The following is a 12,309-nucleotide window of genomic DNA, read 5'->3' on the forward strand; positions in this document are numbered from 1 at the left end:
TCAAAGCTCACAGCAACCTCCAACTCCTGGGCTCAATCGAGTCTCCTATCTCAGCCTCCCGAGTAGCTGGGACCACAGGCGCCCACCACAACGCCCGGCTATTTTTTGGTTGCAGCCGTCATTGTTGTTTGGCGGGCCCAGGCTGGATTCGAACCTGCCACCTTGGGTGTATGTGGCTGGCACCTTAGCTACTAGAGCCGCAGGTGCTGAGCCCATTACAGATTTTATTTCCCATCCATGCTCACTCCCTAGAAAGTGACAGCGGATTGGCAAAAATGGGGCCTGGTATCAAGATGTAAAGAGAAACCCTAGGAACTGGTGGTCCATAAAGCGCTAGGAGGAAGGTTGGAAGTTTTTAGTGGGAAATGAATCTCAGAGAGGGTGATTTCCCTTGCCCGTCTTATAGCTAGTGGACAGGGTCCCTGTTTGATGTAGAAAGGAGGTGCTAACCATCCTGGGGTTCTCAGTTGCCAGATTCACTTCTCTACATGTCTTGATTCAAATAGGGTTTGGTTAGGAAAAGTCCTTAGAGACCGTCCCCAACCCAGCCACTCTCCCTCCCCTTCATCTACACCTCTGCCCAGGTGACCTCTGGGATCAGTATGACCTGGATTCTCAGGATTATTCTAACAATGCAAGATCCAAAAGTCTGTCAAATGCAAATACTCGCTGTTCTATAAATGACATGAATCTAGACATAGGGCTCCAATTGAGGCTGGAGCTTGAGGCCTATATTCCTTTCTTCTTTCTTGAACTCCCAGGTGCAATCCAGCTGGACATCTCGGCTAGTGAAAGGGGACCTTGAACTCTCTCCACAGGTAGTCTTTGTGCTCAGTCCTTCTCCACCCAACCATGAATTTTCTCTTGACTACTTCAGCCAAAATTACATTGCCAGAAAACAGTAGAATCCAGCATTTCCATATCTATCCATTTGTGCTCTGGGCACATAGTAGGTACTCAGTAAATTTGCCCAGATCACCGAGAATTGCATCTTCCACTACACTGGGATTTTGAAAAAACCCATCTCTTGGGGCATGGTCAGCACAATCCTGCTCATGCTTTCCCTGAGAACTACTGTCTAGAAGGATAAAAACCACAGGCCAGTCGTGAGCCCATGTGGTGCAAAAGAGGAACACAGTGAAGAGGACAGGTCCGTCTCCTTTCCTCCCAGAGTCAGTACTGGATTATATGTGGCAAAGTCCCTGTTGGTGGAGGCTCTAGGCCTTTGGCTTTTTGCCCTTTGGACCATTTGTATTCATCAGCATCCCTGCTAGAAGCTGGGACGGGGTGACATTTGCAAGAGCCCCTTCTCTTAGAGGCTGAAAGCCCTCGGCAAGAAAAGGAGGGTAGAAGGAAAGCCTGGACTTTATGATTGAAATGAGGCTAAAAAAATTCACCCATAAGGTTTTCATTCTTTTTGATTGTTATGTTTCTATGACAAGTCACCAAGCATTGGCTCTGTGACTTTAACTTTGTAAGTTGCAGGGAAGAAAAGGGCACTGGCTCCTGCTCTGGCCAGAGCCCCTCTGTGGACTTGTGGAGTCTAGCTGGGGAAATCAGCCCTCCTTACCTTGATTAGCACTAAGACTTACACGAAGACACTGGGAATGTGATGGTAAGTGAAGGCCATCTGTCTCTCTATAGCCCTAGATGACACCTTAACGATCCCAGTGCAATACTTGGAAGATTCCAAGGAGTCTAGAGGGTCTTAGACGAACCATGGTATAGAGCAGGTCAGAGACAGAAATATGAGACTCTGGGCCATGATAAAATAAGTTGTTTTAATGGGAGGCTTTCTGAGGCTGCAACTTTTTCTCTTGCTATCAAACAGCCAGTTTCCCTGCCGTGAGGTTTTTTGGAGGTGCACCAGCTGAACCCCTTAGGCCCACAGGAAGCTGGGATGTTAGTGCCACTGTGTTCAGCCCCTCCAGGGATCCAGAAGTGTGTCTGAACATCAGGAGATTGGAGTTAGCTGGCAGTTAATCCAAAGTATGCCATTCCTGTGAGTGTCCAGCCCTGAGGGATGGGGCAAGGGGCTTCCCTTCCCATTAGGACGTTTCTCCATGAGGGAAGAGAGAGGGACAGATCACTTTGAAACTTCAACTCTGACTTTTACAAAGAAAACTAATAGACAATTTAGTATTATATACAGGGCAGAGGGGAGATGACACGGAGGGGAAATTGCACTTAATTACAGTAGTTTATAGTTTACACCCATTGGACGAATTTACTTCTTTAAAAGAAATCTCAAGATCATTTGGGAAGGGGATGGGGAGAGTTCGTGGATATTTACAGTGTGTTTGGCTCAGTTCAATAGCATGCGTCTTCCTCTCCTCGTTTCAGTAACAGATTCAAGTTTTCGCATCAGTTTGTTCGATGAAGGATGACAACATAGACACTATCGCTTTTTCTCTCCCTCTTCCGCGGTTTCTTGCCTCCCACTTCTAGGACAGAAGGGAGCACTCGACATCTTGGGAGAGGCATCATGACAATACTGCATAGAAGGGAAGCTGGGCTTCAGCCTGCACCTCCTGAGAGCGGATTGTCCGAGGCGCCAGCAGGACGTCAGGTAAGCGGGGACCTCTCAGAGGTGCTTGTCAGGTCACTGGGCTTATCCGTGACAGCTGCCCAGAGGGTGATGGCGTGGAAAATAGGGTCCTTGTTGCTGTGCACCAAGTAAGTGATGTGTGGGCATCACCAGGCTTGCAGAGGACACTGCAGAGAGAGAGAGAGAGAGAGAGGAGAGTTTGGCTGTGAGCATTTGGCAGCAATAAAGGGCCATTAGTTTACCTTCTCCGAGGGAGCTGACACCTACCTCAACTAGCAAAGAGCTGGGAGTGGAAACTGGGGGCCTAGTGTCAGCTCAGTTCAGCACTGCTGGTCCTGAGGCACATTTCCTTTAGAAAAACCTGGGAACCAGCTTTCTGGCCACTTCAGAAAAGAGAAGTGAGTTGCTGGGTACCTTGAAATAGTCATCACTTGCTGGCCTTAATCCTGAAGGTGGCTCCTCTTTCTGCGAGACTGGTGTTTATAGAGTGCTCAGTGTGGGTGAAAAAGCAGCTGGACGGGGTCTCTCATGGAAGTAGGGGTCTCTTTTGGAGACCTCTAAGAGCAGTGGTCTTTTATACTGCTTCCCAAATTCTAATAAACCTACAAGTACCAGAAAAAATAAAATGTAGATTCTGATTTAATTCTGAGTCTTAGTTCTGGGGTGGGCCTAAAAGTCTTCATTTCTTTTTCTTTTTTTTCTTTTTGAGATAGAGTCTCACTTTGTCACCATGGGTAGAGTGCCGTGGCATCATAGCTCACAGCAATCTCAAACTCTTGGGCTGAAAAGATCCTCTTGCCCCAGCCTCCCAAGTAGCTGGGACTACAGGCGCCTACCACAATACCTGTCTAGTTTTTCTATTTTTAGTAGAGATAGAGTCTCACTCTTGCTCAGGCTGGTCTCAAACTCCTCAGCTTAAACAATCCATCCACCTCAGCCTCCTAGAGTGTCAGGATTACAGGTGTGAACCACTGCACCCGGCCAAAAGTCTTCATTTCTGTTACGCTCCTGGGTTGTGCGAACGCACACATCTACTTAGAGCAGCAAGGCCATAAAAATATGAGAAAATTACCACTGACTCAAACTACCCATCAGGGACACACTTGGAATTGCAAAATGCTTTCCACAAGTTTGTTATTTTGGGGAAAAGAAACTCAGGGGACCACAGAAGGATCCAAGGGCTGAAGGCCTCTGAAGCCATCCTTGGGGTGAGCCAGGGGCAAGAGACCCCAGGATGGCGGGAGAAACCCTCTGAGAAGAGCCCCCTTACCCATCTCCAGGATGCCTCTTGTTCCAGGACCCTGGGCCTCATTCATTTTTGTCTACCATGGACATCATTACTTTCCTTTTTACCTCTGGGGAGTTTCTTTTTTTGTTTCCCTCTGTCTCCTCCTTCTCTTTTGCTTTTGCTGGCATCTAAGATTTTGTCTTTGACAAAAATTAGTTATTCTCTCAAGACTCCACCTCAAACACACACACACACTCCCACCATCAATCTACTGATGGCCTATAATTTCACTGTTATCTTATTGATCAATGCTCCCATATAGGAGGTTACCACTGTGTCCATTTCACAACTTAGGAAAACAAGGCTCAAAGAAAGTCAGCGAATTGTCCAAGCTTTCAGAACTAGGAGAGATTCACACTAGTTCTCGGTGACCACTCAGTGTATGTTCTGTTATCCTTGTAAGTTAGGAGCCTTCTAACGAAGCTTTGTGGCTTGGTCAAATTATTCTCTCTGTGCCTCAGTTTCTTCCCCTATCAAATGGGAGTTGTTTTTCTTTCTTTCTTTTTTTTTTTTAAGAGACAGAGTCTCACTTTGTTGCCCTTGGTAGAGTGTCATGGTGTCACAGCTCACAGTAACCTCCAGCTCCTGGGCTGAGGTGATTCTCTTGCCTCAGCCTCTCGAGTAGCTGGGACTACAGGTGCCTGCCACAATGTCCAGCTATTTTTTGTTGAAGTTTGGCTGGGGCTGGGTTTGAACCCATCACCCTCTGTATATGGGGCCGGTGCCCTACTCACTGAGCCACAGGCACCGCCTAGATTGTTGTGTTAGGCAAGTAGATGCATATGAAATCCTAACAATGGCGCTTAATATAACAGCTGTGCCGCACAGGGTTCTTCAGCCTGTGCTGGAGTGCTTGGAACAATGGCACCGAGCTGTGCATCCATGTGAGGACCCATGTCTCTGGCCCTCCTACATTTTTGAACCCTTGGTCAGAGTCCTCTGATAGCCTTTGCCTCCTCTTCCTCCCTCCGCCCACCCTGACTCTGGAGTCTCTTTACTTCCCACTATCAGCCTTTTTTCCAATTTTCAGATTTCAGGTGGAGGAGAGAGAAAATGGCTTGTGACCTTGCAGGTTTCAATAGAAGAGCAAACAACAAGGGCAGATAAGGAGACGCCAGTGAGATTCTATGACCTGTCATTAGGGACGGGCTTCCCAGCTATCAAATGTTTGCTCACATAATAAAATGATGGCAGAGGCCTAAATGTTGTCAGAGGAACTAGAGTTATTTGCCCCCTTCAGAGTCTAAACACAAACATCTGATAAGCGGTGCACTGCGGTCCCTTAGAATGGGAGACCCAGGAAAGCCAACCCCATGGGGACCTTGCTGAGAATCTGAGTGACTATGGAGCTCCCCGTCTGAGAGGAGGAAGCTGTGGTGAATGTTAATGACATCCTGGGGTAAGAGGATTTGTTACATCATGGTTGGCGCTAACATTTTATCAAAGTCCTACTGTGTGCCAAGCACCATGCTAAGAGCTTTAGAATCATCATGGCATTTCATTCTTACATCAACCCTTTGAAGTAGGTGATTATCATGTATTCATTTCACATGTGATTACGTGCTTACTATGTGCAAGCACTTTTTTAAGGCAGTAGGGATGCAGCTGTGAACAAGACTCTGCTTACATCCTAGTGAGGGTTTTGTTTTTTTTTTGAGACAGAGCCTCAAGCTGTCCCCCTGGGTAGAGTGCTGTGGCTTCACAGCTCACAGCAACCTCCAACTCCTGGGCTCAAGCGAGTCTCCTGCCTCAGCCTCCCAAGTAGCTGGGACCACAGGCACCTGCCACAACGCCAGGCTATTTTTTGGTTGCAGCCGTCATTGTTGTTTGGCGGGTCCAGGCTGGATTCCAACCCGCCACCTTAGGTGTATGTGGCTGGCGCCTTAGCCACTTGAGCCACAGGCGCCGAGCCCTAGTGAGGGTTTTGAACAATGAACAAGTAAAGACATGTACTAGTATATGTACACATGTATATATATATATATAATAAAGTTTTAGGTAGAGATGGATACTCTGCAGAAAAATATGCATGGCAAGGGGTTAGTTCAACTAAAGAGAAAAAGGAATAATTTAGGTGGGGGATCAGGAGAGGCCACTCTGATGTGGATTAAATGAAGGAGCAGGCATGTACAGATAGATGCATATGGAAGGTGTTCCAGGAGGGGAAATGGAAGCACACAAGTCTTGAAGTGAGATCACTTCAGTTCTGGTCCAGCGAAGCCACGTGAGTGACCAAGAAGTGTGGGGAGTGTGAGAATGGTGACCCTGCTGGTGGAATGCTGGTGTCAGGCCTTGTCCATCTGTTTTGGTTTGGTTGTGATGGAGAGCTATTGGAGAATTGTGACAGGGAGTCACATGCTTAATTTCTCTGTTTAAGAGATCACTCTGGTGGCTGGGTGGCAAACAGACCACGGTGGGGAATGGGTGGAAGTGGGAGACAGGTGAGGGCCACTCAAGATCAGTGAGAGCCAGGGGGGTTCTGGACTAGGATAGTACTAATGGGAATGGTAAAAAGAGATCAAACTTGGGGTATATTTTGAAGGCACACTGGGAGAACTCATTGACGACTGGATGTGGGGTATGGAAAGGAAGAGTCAAGTACCAGTACCAGTTTTAGAAATGGAGAAGCCCAAGGAGGAAACAATTTGGGTAGGGAGAAATTAGGGCAAAATGAAGAATTCCTATTTTAGGCATATTCAGTTTGAGATACTTATCAGATAAATATATGCAGAGATCCCTGCCAAAGATGCGCCAGATTTGTGAACGGGCACTCAGCAGGGAGGCTTGTACTGGAGACCAAATTATAGGAGCCATCAGCGTGCCAGTGACCCAGAGTCTTGGGACTAGAGGTCACTCAGGAGTGAGCACAGATGAGAATGAGCCCAGGGGATGAGCCCATAAATGTTGGAAAGATAAGTTGCTAGCTAAGGAGAAGAGAAGGAGTGGCCAGTGCCATAGAGGGAGACCCAGGATGGTAGTTACCTAAAATCCTAAAGAAAAATGAAGGGTGTTATCAGCTATGTTGAAATAGAGATTAAAAAGTAACCATTGGATTTAGCAGCATGGAGGTGCTAGTAAACTGGACACAGTGGGGCGTGAGGACAAAAGCCAGTCTGCAGTTATCTCCAGACAGAACCAAGGGTGAGGAAGTAGAGAGAGCAAGATCAGATAACTCACTTCTGTTATTATTAATTTATTTGAGATTAATTGTAGCTTCATTAATTAAAAATCATGATTATAATTCCAATTTTACAGATGAAGGAAGAGTGACCTAATGAGATTATGAGTAATTTGCCAAGGTCTCACAAGAGTAAAGCTTGTGCTGTTAACCAATAAGCTCACCTCCATGGCCAGGTGTGACCAGCCTGGGCAACATAGAAAGACCCTGTCAAGAAAGAAAGGAAGGAAGGAAGAAGGAAGGGAGGGAGGAAGGGAGGAAGAGAAAGAAGGGAAGGAAAGAAAGGAAGGGAAGAAAGAAAAAAACACAGAAAAAGAAAGTAAAGAAAGAAGAGGCTGGGCACCTGCAGCTCAAGTGGTTAAGATGCCAGCCAAGCCACATACACCTGAGCTGTCGGGTTGGAATCCAGCCCGGGGCCTGCCAAACAATGACGGCTGGAACCAAAAAATAGCCGGGCATTGTGGCAGGCGCCTGTAGTCCCAGCTACTTGGGAGGTGGAGGCAGGAGAATCGCTTGAGCCCAGGAGTTGGAGGTTGCTGTGAGCTGTGATGCCACAGCACTCTACCCAGTCTACCCTACTCTGTCTCAAAAAAAAAGAAAGAAAGGAAGGAAGGAGGGAAGGGAAGGGAAAGAGAGAGAGAGAGGGAAAAGAAAGGAAGGAAGGAAGAGAATGAAAGAAAAAAGAAAAGAAAGAAAGAGTGCCTAAGAGTTGAGAAGGTCGAAGAGGGATATGTTTTGCAAAGGAGAGATGGCAAGTAGCTCCAGAAGCCTGACATGTGATCCCCAAGGCCCCTGGAGCATGTGTGTCTGAGGGAAGGGAAGGGAAGGGGAGGGGAGGGAAGGGGAGAGGAGGGAAGGGAAGGGAAGGGGAGAGGAGGGAAGGGAAGGGAAGGGGAGAGGAGGGAAGGGAAGGGAAGAGATTAGCCAGGTGAAGTGATGTACACCTGTAGTCCAAGCTACTCAGGAGGCTGAGGTAGGAGGATGGCTTACACCCAGGGGTTGGATGCTGTAGTGAACTATGATCATGCCACTCTGCTCCATCATGAGCAACAGAGTGAGTGAGACCCTGTCTCTGGAAAAAAAAAAAGAAACAACTCACCCCCTTCACCTCACTTTCTAGAAGGAATTAAATGCCCTTTGCCATTTTCCCCAAATTCTAGACTCTCAGGCTTGCCAGCAGGGAAAGCTAAGTAAAACCGGGCGTTTCCTTTGAGCCAAGCACTGAGCAAAGTGTTTTACAAGTCTTCTTGCAGTTAGTTCTTTCACTGATCCCATGAAAGAGGTATTATTATCTTTATTTTATAGGTGAGAAAACTGAGGCTCAGAGAAGTGAAGACATTTCCCTGAGGTCACATAATTAAAAAGTGTTGAATCTTGAGCCCAGCTCTGCCTAACTCCCAGGTTGATCCTCCTTGCCATCAAACGATTCTGTCTCACCACCCAGTAAAAGAAGGTGTGTGGGGGGATCAGCTGCAGAGGATTTATGACAAGGCCGCCCACCTCCTACTTGTCAACACCCCTGACTAGTGACTGCTCTGGGAGCCCCCTCCTGACCTCACTCTAAACTAGGAAGTTAAACAGCTGGTAGAGAATGTTGTGGAAACAGGAGTCAGTTCGCAGCCTGCCCGTACTTGTTCTGATTGAGGTCGGTGCTTGCTGTGCTCTTGTTTCCAGGCTGGCAGAGCATTGTTGAATTCAGGCACAAACCTACTCAGAGGATAAATTGCTAGTACCCCAGGAGTTGAGGAGGTTGGGGAAGGATATGTTTTGCAAAGGAGAGATGGCAGTAGCTCCAGAAGCCTGACGTGTGGTCCCCAAGAACCCTGGGGCATGTCTGTCTTGACAACAGGAAGTACTGGGATCAGACAGATAAAAGTTCAAATCCTGGCTAACAGCTTATATCTGTATAACCTTAGGTCATTATTATAGGTGCTTAAAAATGGATATTGGAGGCCGGGCATGGTGGCTCACGCTGGTAATCCTAGCACACTGGGAGGCTTACGGGGGAGGACCACTTGAGGTTAAGAGTTTGAGACCAGCTTGAGCAAGAGTGAGACCCCCTCTAGACCAAGCACCGAGTTAAATATTGAAGGAGTCCGAAGAAGGGGAGATGACCATCTGCTACAAAACCAGGCAGGAGGGGGATGAGTGAAGGAGCTACCACTTTGAATACTCTATTAGAATATTTTGAGAGATGGGGATGGGATTTTCCCCATTTATAGATGAAGAAACTGAGTCTCGCAGTGTGGAATTAACTCCCAAGGTCACATGCCAGGGGCTGATGGAGGTGGGATTAGCTCAGGTCTGTCGGCTTTTCCTAGTACTGTGCAACCGCCTCTAAACTAGGATGTGTCCCTTTGGCCAGAGCACGGTGCACTCTGCTTGCTTGGTTCAGCTCGTACTTCAGCAAGAGAAATGTTCTGAGAAGCGCTGCCTGGTGCTGTCTAACTTCAACGAATCCAGCATATTTGACCAAAGAATCCTTCTCTTCCTTCCCCCATATGCCCCGAAACCTAGGAATGGTTTTGAAATCCCTTTTGCAAAATGATACTTTAGAACAAAACAAAAAGCAGGATTGCTACCAAGTCTCGTCCAGAACCTACTTCTGACTCTGTGCCTTAGGAAAGTGTGTATAAATTTTCTTTGCTGTGGATACCTTCTGCTGTCGCATTCCTGCTTCAGCTTGTAAGAAGAAAGTTTCCTGATTGGAGTATAGCACATGGGCTTAATTTCTGCTCTTGTTACTGGCCATTAAGACGAGAGTAGTGGCAACTACCATGGGAATTTTAAAGTTGGGTGTTGGAAGGTAAGCAAATAGTTGAAAAAAAGCAAACAGTTCCTATGGGTTGGCGTCAAAGACCAAAGTCTGAAGGTCTGGGTCTAGAATGTATCATCTGTGTGACCCTGGGCATGTCACTCTTTACCTCTGAGCTCCAGTTTATTTCTTTCTACTTAGGAGGTTGCAGTAAAAAGAAAATGATGAGATGATGTCCATGAGAAGTAAAAATTGTAAAGTGCTATATGGGTATTTTTTGGTCCTAAGGCAATTATCCTCACTGACACAGAAGTGAGCCTATTTGCCAGACTTCAGAAATGTCCAGGGACACAGAGACAACTTTATAGTAGTTCTAGAGAGCTGCTCATGCAGCTTCAAGGTCGACTGGCCACTCCGTCCAGTGGAGGGGAGACCAGTGCACTTGGGGGCTGGTGCAGCATCTCAGGGAGCATCTTGAAGTATTTTGATTAAGAGATCATTTCCTGAATTCAGAGGACTTGTTTCAACAAGCAAGCATCAAAGTCAACTTGGGAAAGACAAGAATAATTAATCATGGTCCTGTCTAGGCCTGACCAACTGGCAGATGGATTGATAAACCTTTCAAAGGGGAAGGTATTCCCAGGGAGGGCTGCTGCGCCTGGCTGCCCCCCTGATTGAGATTTGTAAGCACAGATAAATGTTTTCCCTGCTCACTACAAAGAGTGGGAAATCACACGGGAGTCGAAGGGCAGGGCAACCAGGGGTTGTCCTTTCATCTTCTACTGGATGAGAGAAGAGCAGCAAGGCAGGTCCCACACACCTCTCCCTCTGCCCTCAGCTCCAGAGCCCGCTGCCTGTGCTGTGTATGTGTTTCCATGGCCAAGACACACCAATGGTTTAATCTACATGACCTCACTGAATCTTCCGAATAAGCAGATGTTAACAGCTCTCATTTTAAAGATGAAGAAAGGAAGGTCAGGGAGGTCAAGGTCATCAAATGGTAGAACCAGAAATAGAACCTACCTGCTCTCTTACACTCTACAGGGCCCAGGAGGAGATGGGGACAAAGGAAAGTACACAGAACCCCAAGCCAGTGAAAGAAGCCGCTTGGAAGCTGTGGACGAGGTGTGATCTGGAGGGCTCAGATGGGAAAAAAGACCATCAACAAGACCAAATCCTGCTGAGAGCCTCTGACGTGAAGTTCAAGGTTGTCACTTATCTAGTAATCAATAAAGGCCAAACAGTTCCCACACTGCCCAACCCCAGCTACTAAAAGGTCTTATTGTGTTTCTCTGGAATTGCCATCCATGCTCTGACATCTTGTCCTGTTTTCTAACTCCTGGTGTCCTGTAGCAGTCCGGCTGTCAGCGCAGCAGCTAAGTGACAAGCCTTGCCATTGGTTGTCTGTCTTTACTACTCCACCACTGCTATGCGGAGGTGGGAATTAGTCATCAACTGAAATGGTGACTAAGCCTCTGGATTCCCCACTTTCAGCACGCCAGGAAGCTGATTCTAAGTTTCTTAATAAAACTCCAAGTGAATGCAGACCCCTGGAAAAGCCAAGCTGTCAGCTAGGGAGTCCCTATAGACTAGGAGAACTGGGTCCATTGCCTGGAGCTTAGGGTACTCTGGGTCCACTGTGGGTTCTGGTGTGGGAGAATCAGCTTTGGGACCCCTGACTCCCTACTCCCTTTCTCCACTGACTACCTTCTGGATCCTCAGGGATCCCACTTGAAAAACGTGAAACTCAACAGAGGGTCTGACCTCATGAGCCTTCTTGGGAAGATTTTTTCAATGAATCATTGATCATTTCATTGGGGAATACTCATCTCAATGCTCAAGGGCTCTGTATACTCTCCAGCAACCTATAAAACTTCAGTCCTTGTTTCCTGCTCTTGCTGGGTAATCTAGGTGAGCAATAAACCCCTTCTACCTATGGCCCACCTTCCTCCCCCCCCGCCCCCAGGACCTCAGGAATTCCTTTGGCGAGTACCTGGGAAGTTTGGGAAGGACCCAACTATGGCCAAGTCCATGCTTGCCACACCCTCTGCATATTAATACCCTTAGTCATTCCTCCCTCCCCCAATCCTGCTGCCATTACCTGTTTACTGGAGGACATGTTGGTGAGTGTACTGATGCTGCTGGTATCTGTGACCACCATCGCAGATGGAAACCGGGAGGTGTGGGAATACTGGGGGGGTTCCTGCTTGTGTGCATACACTGGAGAGACAGAATAAAGACAAAGTCAAGGTGTGTAGGCAGGCACATACACAGCTAAGGACCCCCTCACTCTACATCATAGCTTCCATTTCCCAGGGAGATAAAAGGGGGTGGCAATTATGTTTGAGGAGGCAGTGAGATGTGGTTAAAAGAATGCCTGGTGGCTCGGCGCCTGTGGCTCAAGTGGCTGAGGCGCCAGCCACATACACCTAAGGTGGCGGGTTCGAATCCCCAGCCCGGCCCGCCAAACAACAATGATGGCTGCAACCAAAAAAAAAATGGCCAGGCGGGCGCCTGTAGTCCCAGCTACTTGGGAGGCT

General features: G+C 47.5%; 1 protein-coding gene across 4 annotated transcripts in view; it reads right to left on the reverse strand.

The window, feature by feature from the left end:
• Window positions 1-1,764: 1,764 nt before the first annotated feature.
• The window catches only part of HNF1B (HNF1 homeobox B), a 56,780-nt gene continuing 46,235 nt past the window's right edge, over window positions 1,765-12,309 (reverse strand). For all 4 annotated transcript variants that reach the window (XM_003795620.3, XM_023516637.1, XM_003795619.3 and 1 more), the window contains exons 8-9: window positions 11,871-11,989; window positions 1,765-2,715 (exon numbers count right to left, since the gene is read on the reverse strand). In XM_003795620.3, coding sequence (XP_003795668.1) covers window positions 2,695-2,715; window positions 11,871-11,989 — 140 coding nt within the window. In that variant the 3' untranslated portion in view covers window positions 1,765-2,694. The remainder of the gene's footprint in view (window positions 2,716-11,870; window positions 11,990-12,309) is intronic.

This window comes from Otolemur garnettii, unplaced genomic scaffold, assembly GCF_000181295.1.
Source record: "Otolemur garnettii isolate 467f Iridium unplaced genomic scaffold, OtoGar3 scaffold00094, whole genome shotgun sequence".
In the NCBI taxonomy this organism is placed as follows: domain Eukaryota; kingdom Metazoa; phylum Chordata; class Mammalia; order Primates; family Galagidae; genus Otolemur; species Otolemur garnettii.